Genomic DNA, 25,442 nt, shown 5'->3' on the forward strand with positions numbered 1-25,442 from the left:
CCCTGGCAGGCAAGGTGAAAGGATGATGTAGCCCAGAATCTTCCATCAGCCCATTTCAATCAGCAGACACCTCAAGGAGGACACAGAAAGCAGAGATGTTTCCCCAAAACATTCTCCCAGCCTCCATGCCTCTCAGCCTTCCCCTGAGCGCTGACCCCAGGAAAGTCTGTTCGTCAAACCTCCAGCAGTGGCTATGGGTGCTTTTGATGACTGAAGTCCAACACACACCCAAGCCTCAGCAGAACCCCTTACTGCCTGCTGCAGTAGGCCAGCACAACACTCAAGAGACAAGAACTGCTCATGAGCCTGGTGCTGGTCCTATCCTGCCAGCCCTTTGGGCATAGTCCCACAGAGCAGTCTCCTCAGGAGAAAGCCATGCTGCTGAACAGAGCTCCCTCCGCAGGAAGGGCAGAGCCCCTCTGCTCTTTCCCAGCCCCCAGGCAGCATTGGTGCTGCCACCTCCACCCAAAAACACAACCTCACCAAGCCTAGACAGGCTCTAGTAACAGCAAAAGGAAAGTGCCTCTTGTCCTCTCTTAAAGCTCCCTTTGCCTTAAGCTCTTCTTTCAAAAATGTTCCCATACTTACTTATTAAAGCAAACAAAAAAGTTTTTTTTTTTCCTTTTTAGAGAAACTGAAGTGTGAACACTCTAAGATGTTATAGCTCTTTCTGGGACTTTTGCATTAACATTTCGAAAAGGTGCATTTTCATAATTTTTATTGCACAGCATCACATCCCTAATGCTTTGAAAAACTCAAACAAAAAACCCAAAACATTATAAGCAACAGTTAACATTTACTATTCACTTCTGCTTGTTCTGACAGATCTGTCAACCAGGAACCTTTTAGATCTCTATTTTTTGTGAGTATGGCTAAGACTATACTTCCTCACCATAGCACATGCTAGATTTTAATGCTAGTTTTACTGTTCTTTCATTTCACTTTTTCAAACCACATCCATTTAAGCTTTTTAAGCATACTTAAACATATAAATGTACTAATCGTTGTTATTAGACCTATCCTCTAAGAGGCTAAGTATACTGAATTACTACATCAGGCAGTAAGAGAAGCTCTTCTAAAACTCCTGAGGTCTTCAGCACTTAATGAGACTGGATTTTATAGTATGCATTAACATTGTTGTTACACACCTACAGCATTCCCTCATGTACTCAGGTCCCTAATGACAGCATACAAGTTACAATGAGACACGGCGTGTTCTGCTGTAATGTCACAAGGTTGCCTTTCCCTGCTGACAGACTACAACCTGCGGGCAAGTGCCCTTAAAAAACTTCAAATTATAAGAATAAGCTAAAATAAATATTGGCCACTCTCTCTCCACAGAGAGACTTCTCCTGTATGAGAAGTTTCTCATTCCCCTCTGCACAATGTCTGTGAAAGAGGTTCACAGGTGTTGCCACTTTGCCAGCTGAAGCATACAGCTCATGAGAAGCACTCTAATGCTCTTTGGCACTGTGAACATAGCCACATTTCTGCTGCTCCCAGCTAGCCATTATACAGACTCTTCTCTAGATGAGAAGTTTATTCCTGCTTCTGTAAAAGTTCAGCCTGAGAAACACCAAGCAAGCTCTTCAGCTTCAGGAAGGAGCAGGCACACAGGCTGAAAATATTCGGTGCTAGGCGAGCTGCTCCCTTCTGCTTTATCTGTGAGCACAGGCATTTTGGAAGCGTGTATCTGCCCTAACAGATCCTTCAAAGGAGAGCAGTATCTCCGTGCACCAAAAGCTGAGTGACGGAGCTGCTGTACCCCCAGAGATACCTATCACTGCTCTCCTGCAGCAGGACACACGCTGGATGGGCCAGCGGTGTCCTTAACACGGGCCCGCATGAAGCTCCAGGTGTGGCCGTGTCCCCAGTGACGCCAGGGACACAGGGTGTTCCCGGCTCTGAGAACCAATTAACACGTACAGCTACATGTGTGTTTACTTGACTGAGATCCACATTTAGACGTGTATACAAGTGAACAATCCCGAGCTGTTTACTGGGACAAAACTCCCACTGAATGCGGCGGGTATCTGTCTGCCTCTACAGCTGAGGATTAAACCCTCAAATCTTCAGTGCCCACGTGCACATTTCTAAATCATCAAAGAAAAAGGAAAAGTGAACATGCCCATGTGACCATGGATCTCTCCAACACCTGGCTACATTTGGATTCAGAGAGCACGTGTGCCTTTTTAACACTGCCAAAAGGACTAAGGCTCAGCCCATCTTTTTTGAACAGGAGTTCCTAAATCTTGTTATTCCATATGCAAGGTAAATTTCTAGCTCTGACTTTATAAGGCAAAACAATTTTTCTGAAATCACAAAGGAGGAACATACACTTATTAAAATAAATTGACTGTCAAGTCCTAAAATATCTAACTGTTTCCATTTGGAAAGAAAAGCCATCTTTATTGACAGTGAAATGTGTTCTCCAGCTGGTTGAATAGTGCTCAGCCCAACACCTTTTGCAATTCTTATGTGCCCTCCCTAATCTTGGGGCCAACCCCAGCATCAGCCTACTTCTACTTCTTCATTCATATTTGGATGGCTTATCCAGGACTCCAAATTCCACCACTGTGTAGCAAGCTTGTTGCTTTTCTCCATCATTAGTCAAAACGTGTTGAGGTTAACCTGGTTTATTTGGCAACCATACTGTTTGGTCAAGCCATACTAGGATTTCTGGCTTTGCATCCATCTGTCAAAAATGCAGTATGTCATACATGCCCCCAAGGAGTGCTCATATAAAATTATTTGCTAGACGTCAGTAGTATCACCACTCTATTGCTCTGAAAATTCTCCAAGTATGGCATTAGCTAGACTGTAGCCATTAAAACATTGACCCTAAGAACACAAGGTAACAAACCAGACTACAGACTACAGCCACTAAGTGACCAGGAAATCTGTCTCATAACACACATTAACCAGTAAAAGTTAATTTTCCATTAAATTAATCAGATTAAAAGACGGTGTTGCAAGAAATCATGTGTAGGCAGCATGACTTTTTCTATGACAACTGGATAACCTGGATTCATGGAAAAGATGATAGTATAAGACAATTTAAACACTGTCTCACGTAAGTGAGATGACTACGTCAATTCTAATACTTTCCCTTAAAATTATTCTTCTGTATCTTCAAAGCTGATAGTATTTCACTGGAAGATCCTACATGACCTGGGAACCATAACAGGAAAAATCAGTACAGTCTATTGAGTAAGTTTACAAACATACTGAAGTGACTATTTTGTCATCTCTACCCTTCAGCTTTTCAAAGCCATGCCAGGAACAAGTTTGCCAAAGAACATGAGTAACAGTTTGAAAACTGTGTTTAAACTGTGTAGAAAGTGTCAAATTAGACAAACGTCTTTCTGAAAATGAGTTACTAGCTCCATAAGTAAAGTACATAAGTACAGCTCCGTAAGTACACACAGTGTTCTACATATAAGTACATGTGCAAACGCAAATATTTAGAAAATAATCAGCATAAACACAGTGACATGGCACAAGCTGCTATGAAGTACACTTTCAAAACATACAAATAATCTAGGCTGGTAAATGGTAAACATTATCAAATACACTCACTTCAACAGTGATGCAAAACTAATGCATATTTTAACCACAGACAATTGTAGAAACAACTTGTGTGGAAGTATTAAAAACCATCAGCATGAAAATACTGGTTTCTGAAACTCCTTCCTGACATTCCTATTGTTGTCTTTAACACTCTGGATACCCGGAGCATGTTTTCAAGGCAAACGTAAGGACTTTTAACTGAGGGGCTACTAGCAATAACAAGAATTTCAGAGCACTCTGAAAATGCGCTTTCATTGTGTGCTGCCTCCCCCACCCTTAATAAAAGCCTATATTTGTTACAGAAATCAGAGCAACAGTGGCACATATTTCAAAGGTGCAGTCAATCTGAAGTCGTGCCTCACGCTTATCTCGTCACGAGGCTGCAGCAGCCAACTTTATTGCCTTCAGACATGTCGGCACTGACATACGCCCCCGCTGCTGGTGGTTTCCCCGTGGAAGGGTGCTCCCATTGGCGTCACCACCGGGACGCCTCCCGCCACTGACATGGCTTGGCCGCACGTTTGCAGGACTGGCCTTTTAAAAAGTCGACCGTACAAACTGGGCAGTGACCAGAATGAGCCGCAGTTATACAAGAAGCAAGGAAATATTATGCAAGACCACAGGAAGTCAGAGGAGACAGCATTCTGGGCAGGCCTGGCAAGGAGTCTGTGTGAACTTCAGCTAACAAGCAAAGCTCGGTCATTGGCGCCAAATTCAGCAGAGAACATTCCCAGTGCTGCAAAGGATAACACTCCCCATGCTTTTGCCAGTGGGCTGCATTCCAGGACGCCCTGTACCTGATGAAATGCAGATAAAACCGGGCCTTACTTTTCGCCAAGTTTTCACTTATTTTTAAAATTTGAGGCATATTTTGGTCCAGCACTTGTTAGAAGTGGCAAATGGTTTATTTTCATGGCTTTGCTAATAGATCACTTGCTCTTATACTCCCTGTAATTGCAACTACAATAAGTGACCTACAAAGAAAACGTTTGGCAGAAGCTGCATTTTTTCTGCACATCTTGCCTATCTCTACCTCAAGGCTCTCTGCTAATAGGATATATGAGGAGTATGGATTCCTTTTCCTTTGGCATTTTGGAACGACCTGTTAAAATACACTTGTGCAAAAGGATGACACCCACCTTGCAAATAAATATACTATTTTAGTCTACTTCAACATCAAAAGTAATTCTTTTGGGAGTGGGATTTGGTTGTTTTTTTTTATTTTTGAAAGCTACCTCACACAGGTCCTAATTGGAGAAGACATCCATTAAAATGTAGCAAACTTGATTTCCCAAATTACTGAAAAAATTTGCCATAATTCAGTAAACATTCATCGTTTAGCACTACATGAGTTCAGAGAGGTTTTATGCTTTGTTCCAGGATTCACCTTTAAAACATCAGTGATAAAATGCTGGACGTGGAAATCCAGTTTTAGGTTCACACACACACTGCCAAATAAGAAGCACAGCATGCAGAGTGTTACACAACACAAAACAATTACCAATTGTGATGAGAGTAGACAAAGCGTTCTCAAGAGAATCTATTTTATGTTTGTAACCACCCTCAAAAAACACACAATAGCACTCTCCTTCCAGCAAATACATAATACAAACAAAAACCAAACAGTAGTACTGCCTCAACTGGGGGAAGTGATTCTGAGAAGTATAAGAGATCTTCAGTAGATACCAATTGCCAAAGCCAATGAACCAATTTTAAAAGTTTTCATCATTACCTTTGCTTATGGGAACATAATACACAACTCTTAACAGGAGATTCCCGCCTTCAATGTGGTTTGCACATGAAAAGGTTCCCATAACATACTGCTCTTGCAAAAATAATTAAACAAGCCCTGCAACAACACAGGAAAGTGAAAATGGTAGTGGTGACAATGCCTTCATTCTTACAGCCAGTATAACAATGCCCAAAATTAATCACAACCCCGACAATCAACACCAACACAAATACAGTTGGCCCTCTCCAAACAAAACAGATCTTTCTACAGCCAGATCCAGAGTTAAAGCTGTTGAGAAGTGCAGTTGTTTCTTCAGCTGAAGCCAAAGGTCCCCATCCAGCAGAAACAAGTCTAGCTGCACCTCTCAAGGCCTGAGTGAAGTATACGTTGGTGGTTTTAATGTGGCCAGTCGACAATAGACCACAGTATTGAGCTTTTTTATTAATCATAGTTAGCACAGCAGTTTCTTCGCCCAAAACCAGTAAGGTCTAAGCACACTGAAACACTCGGAAATGCCCAGAGTAAGGATCAGCCTTTTATGTGTATCTCTTTCTGCCAAATAGCAAGGCAAATAGCTCACATAAGTATTTAAAACATCACAAGGGTTAACTAGTGAACCATGCTACAAAAGCAACAAGCTGTTGTGCCAACAAGGGCGATAGCAAAAACACACTCCTCCAGATTCTGCAGACTCCTGGTGGATCCTGGAACCAATGGCACAGCAAGCTGCGAGCATGTAGCTGGCTGACACCTGGACTTCTTAAGCCATAGCAACTCGTCTCTACAGGGAAACGGATTTGTAGCTGTAACTTTTCCCTGTAGCCATTACAATATCTACTCCCAGTTATTTAATACCCTTGAGATCTCTACAGCTCTATCAGACATAGAGGTAGACATACTATAACTGTGTAAACCTTGATCCCTTAAGGAAACAAGCTAGAAGGGGATAATTCATCCAATCACTGTCTCATCATCTGTTAAAGTTTCTTTTGATTTCCAAGTAGTTCACTGAGCCATAATCCTTATCCAAACTTCCTATACGCAATCCATATTCAGCAACAGCAAACTATAATATACCTCCAATCACAAGCACAATAAGATATTTACTTCCTCTGAGGTGGGAGAGGAGATTGTTTTGCCTCTCAGGAGCAAGTATATCTCTAGGTTGAGGCCTTCTCTTTACCTTCCTTCAGTACATTGATTTCATATTCCACAGCTTCACTAAAACATCTGATATAAGGGCAAACACAGCACAATGAAATTCATTTGCCCACCAAATATTCCTTCTTACAAGTGTAAATCAGAACTGACTTCCTATACAAGTAACAGTATAAGAACAGATGTTTGTTTTACTTTCCTCATACCTTGCAAAGGTATTTCATTTGCTCAATCCACCAGCTAAAACCTGAAGTGAAATGATGATGAAACTCTCTTTTAAGAGGGATGAAGGTTTATATCACACACAACTGACATTTTATTTTCCTCAAAGGCAATTTCACAAAACAGTATCCAGAAGTCTGAGGCAGGAACTGAACTCCATTTTGATAAAAGTTCTAGACATTATGAACATGGAGGCTTTTTTGGTACAAAAGTCAGATTAATTAATGTAATTAAGGTAAACAAAGAGAAACTTAGGAAACCAAACCAACAGGAGCACACAGCCCAAATGACTCAGTAGGCCCTTTCCCTGGCTGTAACCTACTCAAAATGCAATATAACATGAAATCATTTTATAGTTGCACTGTATTCACCATATGACTCCCTCTGAAGGAATGCTCTGTAATGACTTCACATTGGCAGAGTTTCTTCTTAAAAGGTTTTAACAGGTCAGGTGGCAGGCACTCTTCCTCTTTCAGCTCTGCCTTTAGGTGGACTTCTGCTCCACATTAGCTGTCACTGCACCCAAAATCCCTACTGTGACCTACAATGCTGATTTTGCTCCCTGCTCATTTTATTCCCCACATTAGAAGAGCACTGAAAAGTTCCTATTGGAATAAGCACCATTTGCTGTCACCTGCTTCCTTTAAAATACTTCTTTTTAAAAATGTCAGAAAGCAATACTGCTGGTCACTGGTTCATTGCTTCATATCTGCCATTTGAGAAGCTGGAATTCAGTTATACCATGTTTACAGTGACATTTAGGTTTGAGGGGCAGGGGATGTTGTCCTATGATTTGGTGGGCAAAGGGAAAGAAGTGTTATACAGATAACACAGTTTCTTGCACTATCTTCTTCAGGGCCTGCGCACAGTGTGCAAAGCTGCCAAATCTGTCTAAAACGTTAGGCTTTTCTCACTGTTCTTCTTTACACTGAACACTGCATGGGCTCTGCCTTCAGGCCCGCCCTGGCACCCATATGCAAGAGAAGCCTTAACTAATGAGGATCCACAGGCTTCAGTCTCCGTGAATGAGATTGCGTATTCTGACCTCTAAACCCATGTCCCAATAACCCTGTATGTCAGCACTCTTCTACTTTCTTACAGTTCAAAGGAACTGAGAGCAAATGATCGCTGGCTGAAACCCTACTGAACTCCCCATCTGCAGAAAAGACCGGTTTTGTTGTGACGGTCAAACCCACCTTTTCACTCTTATTGCCCCGTGGGTTGCTCACCTGCCTGCTCCATGATGAAATCTGAAAGAATAAGGGGTTTATAATCTCTGAGATGCTTTCAGGGTGTTGCAATCTCCTGCTGCCGACACCAACACCCCCACCTTCTCAATTGCTTGGGGCGTCTAAATTGCACATGGATCTTATATGGCAGGAGGACAAATTCAAAGGTGAAGCAAATGAAGGCGTAGGTCACCTGTCAGCACGTGGGTGTAACCTACATATTGAGGGATAATATGGAGTGCTGCAGTAAAGAAAGCAATTAACCAGGTAATACAGGAGTGAGAGATAACCAGACTCCTTCCACTTGACAACCTCCTATTAAAGCATTTTTAAGTTAGATTTATTCTACAAGCTTCTTGCCAACGTATCTACAGCATTGTTTTAGGCATAGAAATAGAAAGTCCCTATTTTAAAAAGTTTACAGTTTAAATAAATAAGACACACAAAGGGTGGAAGGAAGGATGTACTACCATCCCAGTTTTCCAGACTGAGGAGCTAGGATAACTACAGTGATCAGTCACACCACACTGTCCAGGCTACATTATCAACTTAATGCCCTGAGTACTCAGCAGAACAAAGAGCCAGGCTGAGCAAGGGGCTTTCAGAGAGGGTGTGGAGGGGAAAGGAGACAGAAGAAGCAACTGCAGAGGCCAGACCCACTTGCTAAAGCTGTTGTTCAGCAGCCAGGTCAGCAACTAGATGCTACTTTCACAGCCAACTTTACTGAGAGAACAAGCTCAAGAGACAGAATCTAAAACATTATTTTATTCAGCTTCATGGTGCTTTGGCCCAGGTCCTCATGCCAGAGAGGCTTTGTTCGGGCCAGTCATGCAGCTGACAAACAAAGTAGGGTTGGGGGGTTGGTTTTTCTTAAATGGGAAATAATGGCTGTTTCGAAACACCAGCATTAAGTTTCCCTCAAGATATCTCCACTTGCTTCTATTTCATTTTCAAGCCAGCACATGCCTAAGCGAATGGGATAGTCCCCTTTTGTGAATCACTGGCAACATAAATATGGCTTTGCTATTACGTAAAAAAGCCAGTAGAAGCGTTGAGACAACCTGAACACAGAAAGGATGTTCCCATAAAAATGTCCCTCTGATTAGTAATGGCAATAAACACATCCTTCAAATCATTCACAGGGAAAAAACCCAAAAACCAGATTTATTAACACAAACGGATAATCTTACAGCTGCAGCACAAAGACAGCCCACCCACAGCTGAACCAAGAAATGTTCCCTCAGTGAAATGTGACATCTTCCACCTAATCACGCACATAGAAGTGCTGCATTAAGTAATAAAGGGGGGGTCAACACCCCCAAATGTCTACCTTCCCTTGAAAGCGTAAATAGCACCATTTTGTTAAGACCAAGTGTAATTATCTGTCTTGAGGCATTGGTTTCCTGCTCTGCAAGCAAAAGTCAGACATCCCATGTGCAAAAACTGGCAAACTCCAACTCTGCATTCTTTGATGCGCAAGACAACCTTACAGGACAACAGGAACTGTCTCCCAGATCAATATGGGGACTACTGGAAGAAGTAAAACAAGAGCCACATTTGTCATGGTTTTCCTTTGCGACATTAGAGGAAAGGGAAAAACCAGCAGTAGGCAAAGCCTTGCTGCTCTTCCAAAAACCATATGGTGAAGGCAATATGCAGAGGTTATTCCAAAATGCTTACCCTTTCCCAAATGCTCTCCACCTTCACTGAATTAGAGAAATGCAGCTTTTCCAGAAGAATCATCTGGCAAAAACTATAGGAAAATACCAAAAGCACTTTCACCAGTTTGCAATCTTCTCTCACAGGCTATAAAACCCAGTGGAGGCAAATGAGACCTTAAAAAAAAGAAATTGGAGTGGAGTATAGCTGTAACTGGTCACTGGATTTGTATTCCAGAGAAATACTGCCTAAGGAATCATGGCATGATAAAGCAATTTAATGTTTAATTTCTCCTCACACATCCACGTATGACGCTGACATTCCACAGATCACTCAAAAGGCATTTTTGTTCTAAGCAAACTTCCTATCAGCTTTAAGTCAATACTCACCATAAATACCTAAGAGTCTGAAGACACTGTCATTGCCATCAACTAATGAGTTTGTTATTTCATCATAATGCCACACAAAAATCTAACCAGGAACAACAATGCTTATCATCCCAGAAGATACTTTGCTGTTTGCAACGACTTTTGGATACAAATTGCACAGACAGCTAAAAGCTGGGAACATTCCTAGCAACATTCCCCAATTACAAGTGTAGAAATAAAGAGTGGGGTGGTTTCTTAACGTCTCAATGATCTTTGAAGTATTTTGACAATAAGTACCCAATAATACCTAGAATTTACTGGCAGAGAGGGTGATACAATTGTGAATGAATAGACAGGGCCTGAAGACCAACAGCAGCCAGAGAATGTCCCAAACACAATGGCTGAATAGGATTGCTTTGTAGTTTATCATACAAATGCAAGTGCAAACGACTACAGCTGTGATACCATGAGCTTAAGCAGTTAAAGCACCTTTTTTATGGCAGTAAATACCTTAGATATGCTAAGGGTGAAACAAAATACAAGGAATGTTCTTTAAAGCATACTTCCACCACCTTTATAAAAGCTGCCTAATAAGCACCCCACTTCATACTTGCTTCAGCTTATTACCTAAGCAAATATTTATCTTACAAGAGCATGAATATCTTAAGTGAAAAATACTATACAGTAATTTTTGAACACCATCAGAAAGCTTGCACCAAAATTATGAGCCCTTAATGATTTTTTTTTCCATGCAGATTAAAAAAAGTTCATAAGGCCTCTGCCACAACAAATGAGCAACAGTGTTCTCTTTTAAGAAGAGAATAGTAGGGCATATTTTTAAGATTTCATGCAACTTATTCAGGCCACTGGACTGGGCTCTTAAATTGAAACCATTCAGCAAACCACTTTCTGTGTTAATGGACTCAGAAGCTGACTCCATGAAGAAAACACATGTACTAGGCCAAAGGTGGATATCACCTGGGATGACTATATTTCAAGATATAATAATATCTGCTACTTAAAGCAATAGCTTTCCTGGGAAAGATAGACATGTCTATCTCTCAGCATATGCAGGCAGGTTTTCAAGAACATGGCTCTGAAATTATCAGTCCTTTGAGAACAAGTTAGAAATTCTGTAAACATGCTCTTTTCATCTCTCCCGTATTTTGACTTTCTTGTCTGTCGTGTCAGGAGTCCGTGAGGGGTTATGGAGGGCCTTCATTGTGATGCTTTCAGTTATACTACAGTCTTTAAAAAGCTGTTCACATAACCAAAGCTAGAGAAGATCTTTGTCATTGCCAAGTCACACTTCCTGCTTAACTCAAGCCAAAGAGGACTAAGTATTTTCATCAGACCTGGTAACTCGTCTAAGCAACTGCAGTTATTGAAAGACCGGGACTGTTTTGAATTCAAGGCTTTAAGTAGAGAGGGCCTTGTAAATAATGTAAAAGGAATAGCCAATATTTTGGTTTAGCAGATAAATTTGAAGATTTCTCCTGAAAGGAAGACAGGAATCTGATTGAGGTCAAGCCACCAAACCGGACACATATATGTGTGTTGTAGACTTTGGTACAGTAAAGATCTGGAAAAAAAACCAATTAAGTCTAACACCAGAAAAGAAAGACAAAGAAAAAAGGAAGAATGTTTCAGCAGTCTCCATATGTCTTGACAATTTCTCAACCCAATCCCTTCATTTTAGTCTAGCTCAAACTAGAACACTAGCTCTTGTTTCCCTTGTGCTTTGGAAAATTGTTTTCCAAGAAAATATTTGTTTTTACAGAAAATATTCACCAAATGCATCTGCACCTTTTCCAGGACTTGGTAGCCCATTGTTCAAAATTTGCACTTGATATCTTACCTTCATTTGCCTAACTTTGACCGCATATATTTTGATATATTAGATAATGAGTAACAAATATTTACAATAGATTAAAGTCACGTTTCAGTAGTTCCAAATAATTTCTAAATGACCCCAGTAACTTTACTACATATATACCTTCAGACTGCCTGCTATCAAGTGCCATAAGTTACACCCACATGATTCATCCATTAGGAGAGATGCTCTGTTTAAAAAAAACCTAACTCAAAACCCAACCACACCACACCCCCCAAAAAAAAGTCACCATGCACAACGCTCCCCATATCACTTCTAATTTTAGCTTTTCCTTAGATAACACAATTTCCTGAAACAAAGAGACTGATCACACTCTTCTAGCTCCAAAATGTCATTGTAAAAATATTGTTGTTTGCACAAGTAGTTGAATGCACACAATATTACATATCTAAATATAAAGGGATGTTTCCGTGCTTCGGCCTTCTGTTCTGCCAGGGCTGTGGAAAAGGAGGTGAAAACAACCAGGAGTTACCTTTTCCTTTTTTTTTTTTTTTAAACTTTATTTGTTTGTTTTGTTTGTTTGGGGGGGGGGGAGGATTTAAAGAATTAGGCAGGCAACAGAGAGCAGTGTAGGACCCTGCACTCATCCCTGTTCTCTTATATACATGAAAAACACAAGCAAACGAATCCCAGCCAAATCCCGAAAAGTCCACTCATTCTCTCCATCAAATTCCTGCTTTACAGACTGTCCAAATTCTGGCCTGGAGGTTTCATTCATGCAGGTCAGAGCTGGGATTTAGGGACATGCTTGAGAAGTAGGGACTGGAGGAATAGCCAGGCACAGGCAAGATGCAGTTTGAGAGATGCTTCTTGTTGGAAACACAATATGCTGCTGAAATCTCTTTGACCAAAGAGTCAGTTTGGTACTACAGATTTTCCACAAATACCTGACATTAAAACACATGCTACTTAATGTTTGTTTGAAAGCAAATCAGTGCATAAATACATACACAGCAGAATAAAGCAGCATTGGTAACTTGGGGGGTGATTCAACATATTTATATTAGGAATCAAAACAACTGAGGAGCTGTATTATCCTGGTTTTGTCCTACTTGAGAGCACAAACAAAAGAAAAAAAGTGGTTTTTCCTCCTGCTCAAATGCACAGAATTTGTTTATAAAGCTGCAACAAACCAGTATTAATCGTCCATCCATAGGCTAACATGAAGTATGTGTAAAGTTTCTGAATTTTTCAAACGTCTTGGAGGCAACACCCTAAACAGTACCCTAAATCAAAGAAAACTGCTGATTCTACATATTAGCACACAGAGAAAGGGTCAAGACCAGGGCACCTCTTTGACTGAAGATCAGACATAAAAATTCAACTAAAGCAACTTTGCCTCTTGTCTGGCAAAACATTTGATGACTTTCTCTTCTGTGTCACATAAAGCAATGGACAGAGAAGCATAATAGAGATGCTAACCAACTCCAAAAGCTTTGTAATAACAGTCAAGTAAATTAAATTACAAGTCTAACTGCTTTCAGGTCCAAATATGCCAATTTAATCAAAATTTATTATGGTAGATTTTGTTTCAGCTAAATTTTCTAGACCTAAATAAAATCACAGAGGAAAGAACCAAAATCATAATTAGATTTGAGCTAAAGAAGAGCATAATTAAGTGAGTTACTTCAGAACACTACTTACTTATCTGCCAATTGGCTTACTGTACTTTATTAAGCTACTTTACAAATGCATAATAAAATAATTTCCCATTTCAAAGACTTCAGAAAGTGTCTCCATGAAAAATAGCTCTGTAAATGTAAGAAAGAAGTTATTTTTTTTTAATATATAAGCAGTTAGGGTTTTATCCTCACCAGAAAACTGCTTTATTATATTGCCTTTTAAACAAATTGAGCACAAGAATGATAAATAAGAGAAATCCTGTCTGATGCTTAATATTCACACTTGCACTTTCCCTTCATTTAAGAGAAGGGTTCTGTCAACCTTGTGCCAGCTACCAGGAGTAGAACTATTTATAACTATTAAGATATACACGTCACGATGAATATTGGAGTAATTAGCACAATAGCATTTCACAAATAGCTTTAGCAGAATAAAACCACTCCACATATTTAAATTATTTTAAAATACAATCTGCCTTTGTATTGCTCATTTCCTTACTCTAATATTTATCCTAAGAACAGCAAAAAGTTTAATGCTGAAGAGTTCTGCCCCCACCACACCTAACAGCAGCTCCTGCTTGGAACCTGAAAACAAAAATACTTACTATTTATGAATCCATCATAGTAAAAAATATTAGAGAAAGATATAGAGAGATCCATTTTTGATACTCATGATGGATCTCCTGAATTCGCAGCATAAACACAAAACTGGTCATTAACAGAGTACCTCAAATATGCAAGACATTCTTAATGACCCACACAAGATAAATGCGACAGAGATGCAGAGAAAAGGACACGACACAAAGATTGTGTTTATGAAGGGCTGACAGATTTTCAACTTGCTCTAAACACAAGCAGAGCAAGCCCTTGAAGCATTCCAGTGAAACACAGATCCTCAGATGCCCAGATCACTTTGGGAGGATGGTACACACTGGGAGGCACTCACACTATCCCCAAGCAAAAGGCATTCAGTCTTCATCAAGCTGAAATATTTTGGCTCTGTCGAGATGAAACCACAGGAGCTGGGCAGCAGAAGTTGAGAGTTCCCAAGCAGGCCAGGTTGCCAAGCCAGAGCTCAGCCCAACCTCTGCTCCATGTCACTGCAGGCAAAGGCAGAGCCTGTACCCTTGGGCCACCCTCTGGTAGAAAAGCCAGACATCTGTAGAAATTAGAAGGGGCAGTGAGTACAGAAACAGAAGGGTCAATAGCAAAGTAGGAGGGCTGTGAGTGGCCAGGGTCATTCAAGATGACCTGCAAGCTATGAAGTGCCTGAATTTGTGGTGCTGAAACGTAAATACGAATTGCTTAATGTTAACACACTATAAGTGCGTGCTAAACAGCCAATTTCAACACATTTCTCACCAGGAATTCAGGAGATCACATTTCCTTTTGATAACTACAAGTAACAAAAACTGCAAGGGCAGATGTTAACACAGAAGCAAAGAGAAGTAAATAAAATATGTGGGCTATGCATGGGGAGATGTTGGGCAATAATAAAACTTGACCTTTTTTTTATGAAGCTGGGTAATGTATTAAATAGTCTGCAAAGAAAAGTGTTCAAAGCTCCATCAGCTAAAGTACATAAAGTGAGGATTAAAAGAGTATAAGAACAAACCCAGGTTGGCAAGAGAATGGACAAGATCATTGGTCACCACCATCACAGAATTAACAGGCAATAGGGAGCATATCTGGCAGTAGTGACACACAGAAAATGTACTGGGGAGAACAAAACTGAGACTGTATGTTTCTTGAAATCTCCAGTTTAACACCTTGGCACATCCAAATGCTCACATTTCCTGACATCCAAATTATATCCATTACAAGCGAGTAACTACCTGAGCTCTGGAGAACTGTGCCATCAGGACAGTTTCCTCATCCCGAGGAGGAACAGCCAAGAGTGACCTCAGCTTGGCAAAACTACTCTCCTGAAGGAAAAGGTCGGCAAAAATTGAGGCACAAAGCATCTCATTAGAGGGGCTCAGCATCAAATAAAGCCCAAAGTAAAAGGGTAAATGAAAGCAGTCTATTACCTAGACAATAACTGGGGGCAATCCCATTTCTTTACTATCTGGGCCAGAAAAAGTTAAATGGATTTTTGTAACGTTACATGGTTATGGTCACAAAATATCTTGTGCAATTACATGGGGACCACTAGCACACCCTGAGCTGCAAAATTGGTTTATTTTTCATACAACTGGAAAACAAACACAGAATTCCCAAGTACCAACTACAACTGAAAAGGTGAAGCCAAATGATGCATCCTTCTCAGTGGTACTTGGGGCTTGTCCTGAGCCTGGTTTCAAACTTTTCTCAAATAGAAACTGTTGTCCATCCAGAGCTGTTCATTTAACACAGCAGCCATAACTGTCTGGCAAATCACTAAAAAACACGCCAAGATATTGTATCAGACTACTCTAATTACACTGGGACTTACCTACTACTTGTCATTGTACTGCACAGCTGTACAGATCAGACACTTTTCTCTTTGCTTTTACTATTTGCTAAAATGTGTTATGCCCTTTTATTTCTTCCTTCTCCCAGTTCCTCATTACTGGCATTTTAAGAGAGTATCTAATACTGTGTAGATAATTTTTTTTAATCAAAAGAGCAATCATATTAATCTCAGCTCTGTATCTTGGACTAACTTTAAAGGTGGGAAATCAGCCTACTGAAAGTGCCATAACATTTGTTCTAAATAAAGCAACTGCTCTTTTCTGCTGGCAAACAGAGCTTCAAATGAGGACCTGAGGATGTTCTTCAACTTAAACGGACCATTAAAAGAATCAAAGATTATCCTACTTAGAACATTTGTTTAACAGTCAGAGAACTGCTCCTCAACACAGTTTCAGAGCTGCCTGGAAATCTGGTAACATCGCCCCACCTTTTCTCCGTGAAAGTGATTTATAAATGCTATTAGCAAGTTGGGCTGCTATGTCTTATCTATTCTGTTCTGGAAAATATAGCAAACAATAAACTAACTGTCAAACTCAAGGCAATAAAACTACTCTATAATAGTACAGGAAAATGAAGAAAGCAAAACTATCTTGTTTTAGCGAGCAACATAGAGTACATCCTCAGTGGGGATATCCACAGCATACTGACAGGGTGGCACAAGCCAGCTATCTGAAGTCCCTCATATGACACTCTCCCAGTTCTTCCACAAACATTATTTTACGCAACAATCCCATGAACCAGATAACAATTAGCCTACTTCTGAGAGAAACAGAAGAATTGTCACTGAATATCACAATATTCAAAAGCAGTGACAGAATCAGGATCAGGGTTCAGACTTCAGTCCTCTGAAGCCTGTGTAGTATCTGAAGTGTATTTCCCCAAACCACTTCAGTCTGCTGTCCTGCAAGATTAGACACTGCTCAATCCCTCACTCTGCTTGAAAGAAAGAGGCTAAAACTGAAGAGATTAAGAGTGTCCCATTAAAAAGAGTAATACAATGAATGCAGTGCATTTCCAATATATACACTATTTCATCCTCTTGCCTCATAAACTCCTAACACATTTTTAACTACATTATACTGTACAATAATTTTTTACTTCTACAACATAAGACACAAAATGTAGGTATATTTATACTCTTCACTCTATCTAAAATAAAATACACTTGAAGCAACTGTTTAACCTTAATACGTTAGTTTCCAGTAAACTGAGGAAAACAGAACTAGAGGGAAAACGTATGATTTACACCACTATACCTCCCCTATTATATCGTCATAGGGTGACTCAATAAAAAAGGAGCTATTACACAAACAAAAACCCAGGGTTTAAAGTTTACTGCATGGTCAACTGGATAGTACGCACAACAAATAGCAACATAAAATTCTTAGTCTATAATTCACATCTCTATAGAGAATCTATAGCCAGAACCTGTGCTGATAATCAACGGATCCTTGTAACTGCCTGCTGTATGAAACAGACTGAATACATATCCTTTCACAGGGCTTCACAGACCTTTATTCACTTGCTTAGTTTTCCCCATGTCCGTGCCCTCTCTCATCCATAGGAATTGTTTATAACTTTGGAGCAATAAGTAGATAATTCTTCACTTAATCTCCACCTGTAACTTCTGTGTTATGGACCGCTGACTTTTATTTTGACGTTTGTTCTCAAGAACCAACAAGAAAACACACTCTTCGATGAACTACAAAACCACCAGTGCGTTACTTTGATTCTCGCTGGAAGAGTCGCTCCGGCAGTGTGGGAATGTCTAGCTTGACATCCCTCTCGAAGGGCAGCAGCAAACGAGGCGCTGGGCACTCCTGGAGCTCTCGACCCTCCGGGAAAACCCGCTGACAGCTGAGGAGCTCCGTGAACCGCGGGAGATGCACCGCGGCCAGCGTCTCAGACTGGAGCGACGAGGTGGCGAAATATTTACACAGCCTGTCAGTTTCATCCACGCGACTTTAATTATAAACCACGTTTTGCCAAGAGCGCTGCTACCTTCAAAACCCCCGTCCTCGAGTGAAAAATAGTTACCTACCACCTCTGTCCTCGCTGGTACCAAGCCCTGCCATGGCGTACATGACACTGGCCGCACACCGGCTGGCTGGCCCTGCCTGCCAGGTGCACCTGCCCGCCGCCCGGCACGGCCGGGGGCCGCCTTCCCCGGGCCGGGGCCGGGCGCGCTGCCGGCCGCGGTGCCGCCCGGCGGGGGCAGCTCCCCGGCAGCGCTCCCAGCCCGGCGGCGGCCCGGACGGAGCGCAGGTTTCCCCAGGGGGTGCAGCGCTGCGCCCCTGGCCCTCTCCCCGCCCGGGCTGGGCGAACTAACTCACTCCCGCCGCACTCGGGGGGAGGCGAGGCCGCGCCGTCCCGCCGGCAGTGCCCCCTCGGGCAGTGCCCCCATGGGCAGTGCCCCCTCGGCCCGTGCCCGCGGGGAGTCCCGCGGCCGAAGGGGGCAGCCGCGGAAGGAGGACGCAGCGGCCCGAGCAGCCCGGCGCCTCGCCCGCGGCCCCTCACCTTTTCTTCTCCTTGTCAGCTGTCATCGCGGCGGCTGCTGCCGGCTCCTGCGCCGCCTCTCGGGCCGGGGCGCGCTCAGCACCTGCCCGCGGGACGCGGGGCTCCGCGGGCGAGGAGCGGGGTCCGGTTCGACCGGGTCGCCCCCGAGGCGGGCGTACAGTCTCAGGACACTGCCGAGGATTGTACGGCCCGCCCGGGGGAGGCGGTGGTAGCGGCGGCTGCTGCGGCGGGACAGGAGCGACGCGGCGGCGGGGCTGTACAGCTCGGCGCCGCCCGCAGAAAGTTCTCACTTTAAACCTTGGGCAGCCGCCGGCCGCGGGGGCAGGGCCGGCCCCCTCCGCCCGGGACCCGGCCCGCACGGCCCGGCCCCGCCGCCGCCGCCGCGCCGCCCAATGGGGGCCCGCGGGGCGCCCCGGCCTCCCCGCCCCCGGCACCGGCCCGGCCGGGGCTCAGCGGGGCCGCTCCGCCCCGCCGGACCGCTGCGGCTGCGGCGGGGCTCCTGCGCACGGCACCCGCCCCTCCGCCGCTTATTTTTTTAGTTATTTAAGTTTTTCGTTATTAAACTTTCTTTTTTTCTCTCTCTCTCTCTTTTTTTTTTTTTCCCAGACGTGGTATCTCCCCGCCGGTGCGGTCCGAGGGCCGCCGCGACACCTGCACGGCGGCCGCGGAGCAGCTGCGGTGCTGCCACGGCACCGAGCGCTGCTCCCGCAAGCGGGGAGCTGCCCCGCACTCGCCCCCTGGAGCGCCCCCCGTTCAGCCCGAGGCATGGGTGTTGAAAAAATAAATTTATTATTACGAAAATAAAAGCCACAAGGACGATGCGGGCTTGGAGCGAGGCCCCGGAGCCATCGCAGGCGTGCGGGGCCGCCCTTGGCCCGGGTGGCACATGGAGGAGAGGGAGTGTGGCGGCGGCTTGGGGCAGAGGGATGTGCAAGGAAGCAAGGGCTGCTCTTTTACCTCCCTGATGGGACTTCCTCCCTCTCCCTGTTTTTTCGATTTTATTTTCTGTGTCATAATGGATATTTCAATTCAGGCACTTTTAAAACTCGTGGTTGATGACACATGGTGAAGCGAGTCTGTGGCAAGAAGCGCCAAAGCTCATCATCTCATGCTAGCACCTGCTATAGCTTGCTGGAGTTATGATAAATGTAAATAATAAAAAACCCCTCTTGCTTTGAGCTCTGTTTATTTTACACCAAAGCAACTAACCTTCCTAGACAAGGGATTATGAAAAATTTTCCTGATATTGTCTTTCAGCATAGTAGAAACTTCAGCCTTATCCTCATGTTTTCTACATTTTTATAGCTTGAACCAAATGCACAACTTCACATTAGGCTGCACAAGGTTTTTTTTTTTTTACTTCTGAAAAATGGAAGTACTGTAGGCAACATGAGACAAACGACTTATTTCTTGCTAATACAAATTTAAGCCATTTCCCTATGTCATTTCAGAGGCTCGTTTGTATACAATGGGTCAGAGGGTGTTTTCTTTTTCTTTTATACAGTATGAAAGTTTAAAGAAATGCTTTTGGGTTTGAATTTGCATATTCTGCTCTCAAGTCTGAAAAGAGCTACACATGCTTACACAGCAACAGCCTAATTATGTGGTAACAGTTGGGTTTTTTTTCTTGTTAAACAAGAGAACCTAAACAAAAGAAACCCACAAATATCTAAAACCTAAGTAAACTTAGTCAAACAGAATTTGTGTATGCAGGACTAAATTTAACCTTCTGGGAATATGAGAATGCAAAAGGATCAAAGACCCAAGTCATTCATTTCCTAGATTAAATAGACCTCTTCATCCTTCATTGATCTCTGCTGATGTCAACGCTCCTTGCTGTATCTTAAAACACTTCACTCGGATAAACAAGTTGCCTTCAAAAATCAGACAAGAAAAGCATTCAAACTGACTAAATCTAAACCACTCAGTAAATTTTAAGTATTTCACATCTAGCTCATTGGCCAGACTCCTGTTGGCTCAGCCTACATGGATAGGGTGTAGTTGATTAACAGTGTAAATCTCTCATTCTCTGGGCCAGCAGGGCCTGAAGCTGCTTTGGCAATGGGAGAATTCACATCTGAGCACTACTCAAGAACCACCACCTGTCCTGTCCTCCTCTGCACAGACAGGTTGGTGGGCTTCAGCACAGGTCAGTGCCCAGAAAAACAGGAATCTTGCTGCTGCATCAGGAAGGTGAAGCAAGCAAGACTGAGTGATTCTTACAGCTCCCTCACAGCTTCAGTTCCTGAAGTTGTCTATACTATTATTTCTGGCAAATGAGCTCCCCATCTTGAACATGAAGGAAAAAAAAAAAAGGCCTGTCTTCCAGAGCTTTAGTTATTAATTCATTCTCTTTCCCAGGACTGTTCAGGGAGGGGAAGATCAAATGCATCTTTAATACCACTGTCAATTGACTAGACGTATTCTGTGGTGATAAGGGATCCCACAGCACATTTGGGAATGCTTGCTGGGGTTTCTCCTTGCTGGATAACAGTGGAGAGAATCACATAATTGTATTTTCAAACACATCTTGTTAGTACTTTAATTTCCTTTATGACGAGTCAGTATTTATTAACAGCAGTACCCAGCATAACATGGACTTTCTCTAACCTTGTACTACTCAGAAACTTCGATAGGAACTACACCATTAATGAGCACATTTATTTTACAAATCTGCTCTATTTAACCACAGAAGATACAGCTGCCAGAAAAGCCAAACAAAGCCTTAAACTGACAGCAAACATACTTTGTTCTCTTGATTACTATCAGCGCTGTAAAGGCTCTTTCCATTTCATATTTCTATGTTACTCCTTACATTTTACCTTGCATTTGCTACGTTTTACACTTTGCTTAGTAGATATAACTCAGATAAAATCTCATGGAAGAGGAAAAAGTGCTCAGGAAACTTCATGAACTGAACTTAACAAGGGTTAACTCCTCTTTTTCCTCCCCTCATCAAAGATTTCAGCAGAATCAGCATACCAGATGGGACTTCTTTACTTTTACTGGTTAGAGAAAATACAAGCTGCTGTGTCTTAGAGAAGATGACCCACGTTCTTCCTATGTGAATTATTCTAGAGATGCTATAGGAACACAAAGTTTTTAATTTCTAAAAGCAACCTTCAGGTGATGAATTTGAGAAGTCATTGATTATCTGTCTTGTTATCAGATGGGTTCTTGAAGGGTCCTTCAAGTCTAGAGGGGACCAGTTTATGTCAGCTGTGTCTGGACTAAACTCTGGGGAAAAGAGAGACTTGCAAAAAAACCCGGTGGTGTGAGAGGAACTTTCACATCCCACACTGAAGTTTAAACTGCATTGACAAGCTAGGAAATCTGCAGAGGGTAGTGACAGGGCCCCTGGTGCTCATGGGGAACACCCCACCACCCAAACAAGATGCTGGCAAACTCCTGATTAATGCCACTTATTCTGAAACACACCAGTGATTTAGGACCAGTTATGCTGCATTGTTTTTTCCAAGGATATGCATATGTATGTAATCAACCATCCAAATCAGCACTTACACCGGTTTGAATGCGCATAGCCATCATCAGCCAAGTAAAAGCACTTCTAGTATTCCGGTTTATGTATGCAGCTACTGGCACTGCACTGACTGAAGAGTGTTGGTAAAACAGAAGTTTGACGCTGCTCAGCAATTAATGCTCCAGAGTAGTCAGAAGAAAACATGGATATTCTATCTCTTGCAGGGGAGGCATAATTTTTAAAATTAAAAGCAGCTCTTAAATTATTGAGAGGATAAAGTGTTTTAGCTTCATTGATAATCCCTGTCTGATTTCTTTCTTTTTATGGCTCCTCAATATTGCAAAAGCAAAAAGTTGATTATTGTAATAACAAATAATGACATGATGGGAAAGGAAGGGGAGAAAAGAGAGCCCTGTTATTCAACACAGCTGATGCTTTGGAGGAAGGAGACAGGATTCTTCGCTTACTCATACCAGAGTAAGTTAAAGCCACAGAATATGTATTAGGCACAATAGCAAGTGATATAGTAAAATTTCAAACTTCAGGTTGATTTGTTAGCAGGGAAAAAGGGATCCCTATGAAATACAGATAGAATACAGAAGATCTACAAGAGAAAGCAGGGACTACTTGAGTGGAAATATAAAAAAAAAATGCCTGAACCATGGGAAAAAAAAAAAAAAATGAAACGGGACACATAGATTGCCCTTAAACATAAACAGATATTAAGAATATCTTACAGCAGCACTGCCCATTGCCCTATGCCAAAAACAATACACAATCTCTATGATATCCTGAACTGGCCAGTCTAAAATGTAGTTTTGAGGGAATGAGACATTAAGATGTTTTTGAGAGCTTCCAAATACTGAGTGCACACCTTCAAGCAAGGCTCACAGATAAGCCCCAGCATTTTGAGGCATTGATTACTTACAGACACATTCCAGATGTTTTAGCCTTCACACTCTCATACGATGGCCAAAAAGTTGGGAATGTACCTGTAAATATTAAAAGGCTTAAAATTATTCTGCTTATCTCTCTGCCTTTTTCAAAATGACATACTGAGGATATCTTAGGCCTAACCCAAGGCAAGGTGGTCAAACAAAGTCTAATTAACACAGCAGTGTGTTGCAATACAATCAGATTAGAAAGAAAACTCATGATGAAGTACACAGAAATAATCCAGTCATGGTACTGGAAAATATAATTTTGAAATTTTGGGGAAGTTCAACCAAGAAACAAGGGAGAAAACAGATGCAATCCAGCTTGTTAAATGGAGAAGGGTTTTGTTTTGTGTTTTCCTCTTGACCTTCAATATCTTAATATTTAGAAATACTATGGTTCCAAGGTGAACTTTTAAAAAAATTGTTCCATACACAGAAAAAGCTGAACACATTTGCTAAGCAGGACCCTTTCTCATCATGTAGAATGCAAACAAGATTCCACCATATTAAGAAAAATCCTGAAAGGAGTGAGGTTAATTTAGGCATATAGTCTGTCAAAGGATGCTTTTGGTATAAAATGCAGTAAAGTCCAATTTAATGAAAATGAAGTATGAAGTGGATGCAGTCTTCACCTAATTTTCATAAATTCCTTTGCAATGTTTTTGGATGTTAGGCATCCTACAGGTGTAATATTGATCATTGTCTGCTATTCCATTTCCACCAATTTCCCTCAGCCTCTGTAATCACCCACACCAGCTGTCAGCACCAGCATTGGGCAGAAGAGGTCTGCAGCCTCTTGCTGCTCCCTGACAGCAGCTCTGAGGAGGAATTATGAATGCAAGATTAGAAGAGGCATGTTTTACTCAAAGCCAGGAACAGGAACATTTAGAAGGTGGGAAGGCTAAACACTCCTCTAGGTGGATTTTAAAAGCCAAAATTTATAGCAATGTTGTTAGTACTCATTATTATCTATCCCCAAGAAAGTTATCACCACAGAGGAGGAAGAGGAACTCTATCAACAAGAGCAAAAGCATCCTGGATGAACGTTCAGAGAAAAGGGAAACTGTGGTTGAAGATTTTTGCAATACTGAAGCCAATACCAATGCCTAGTAGCTAACATTTCATAGTAGCTAACATAGTCACTCATCAAATATTTATTTGGAGGCGGTGTAACAGGCCCATTGCAGAACTTTGAATTCTGCACAAGAGATTGTGTTGGGTTTTTTTTTGTTTTGTTTTTAATTTTGTTGTATCGCTGGGCTTGTTTGTTTATATTTTGTTTGTTTGTTTATGTTTATGTTTGTATTTTTAATTCTTATTTGATTTTACGAACCTTAGTACTACAGCACAGCTGTTAAATCTTCTAATCTCTGGCAATTATCTCTAGAGGGTTTGCAGGGCACATGAGTGATGCTCAAGCTTACGGTAACATTCTGTGGAGCCCTGAATTTCCATCATAATCTCAATAAAAATTCAGTTTAGGATGAAACTAAAGCAATGAGTGATCTCTTCTAAATTCTAGCGTAAGCCTAATTCAGGATTTGTTTTTATTCTTAGACAAAGACTAATTTATTTTTAAAAAGGTTTTGAAAAGTATTTGTTTTAAACAGTCCTTAAATTACCTATGTTCAACAAAGCTACTGAACCCATTAACCCTGTGGACACTTGTTACTTAAAGAAAGTGACAAACTATTGTAAATATGCAAAGCAATCCTAAATTCTTCAGGCGCTCCAAGCCCATATGCCAAATCCCTGCCAAGGATCCCTTTCCTGGGGGCAGAAAATTGTCCTAAAAAGATAACTTCCTTATCACTATGTCCTTTGAAATAATCACACATTATTTCTGAAGCTCTCTCATTTATAGATACTTGGGGTTTTTTTTTCTTCTAGGGAAGGAGAGTTTTTTAATAGGTGAAGATCTTGGTAATTGAAATCCCAACCCAGAGGTAGTGCTGTATCCACTCCCAAATGTATCGATGCTCAGAAACCTTAACTGACCCAAGGCAGTGGGAGATACTCACAGGGAATAACTGGAACCAATTCTTCTTTATCTCCCTCCTAGTCAGTGATGAAAACAAAGCTCCCCTGAGGGTGTGACCTGTGGCAATGAGTCTAACTCAGTCCTCAGAGACACCTGGGGCAGCCTCCACCCACCCAGAGCACTCCTGCTGCTCATGAGTGGCCTCCTCAAGAGCCCAGAAGTTACAGAAACTTGACTAGAGACAGCGCTGGTAAAGTTCACCTTTTTCCCCCTTTGCCCTGAAATTTGTTCTGTGTCTGAGAACTAGTCCAAAATTCATTTGGCATGGGTCTAACACTGGTTTCACAAGCAGATGTGCTCCTGGAAGTATTTATAGGCTCTTAAGTAGAGAAAAGATTAAATATTGGTAATAGTGCAGTGATTCACATACAGACAAGGAGTTGGATAGTCATCTCCCTTTTTCCCTCAGAGCCATTGTTGTGTTTTTTTGCTTTCCTTCCATGTCTATGTGCTGCATGAGGCATCTGTTATCCATAATAGCCCTGGCTGTGCATACTAAGGGGTACTTCTTGTCATTATAATGTAATATATAATTTATAAAATGTCATTTCACCAAG

General features: G+C 41.9%; 1 protein-coding gene across 1 annotated transcript in view; it reads right to left on the minus strand.

Annotated features, from left to right (window-relative positions):
- EPAS1 (endothelial PAS domain protein 1) overlaps positions 1–18,835 on the minus strand; it is a 76,379-nt gene extending 57,544 nt beyond the window's left edge. The window contains exon 1 of the mRNA XM_030268989.4: positions 18,426–18,835. Coding sequence (XP_030124849.1) covers positions 18,426–18,451 — 26 coding nt within the window. The 5' untranslated portion in view covers positions 18,452–18,835. The remainder of the gene's footprint in view (positions 1–18,425) is intronic.
- Between the last annotated feature and the right edge of the window lie 6,607 nt (positions 18,836–25,442).

The sequence above is a fragment of the Taeniopygia guttata genome, chromosome 3, assembly GCF_048771995.1.
Source record: "Taeniopygia guttata chromosome 3, bTaeGut7.mat, whole genome shotgun sequence".
Lineage (NCBI taxonomy): Eukaryota > Metazoa > Chordata > Aves > Passeriformes > Estrildidae > Taeniopygia > Taeniopygia guttata.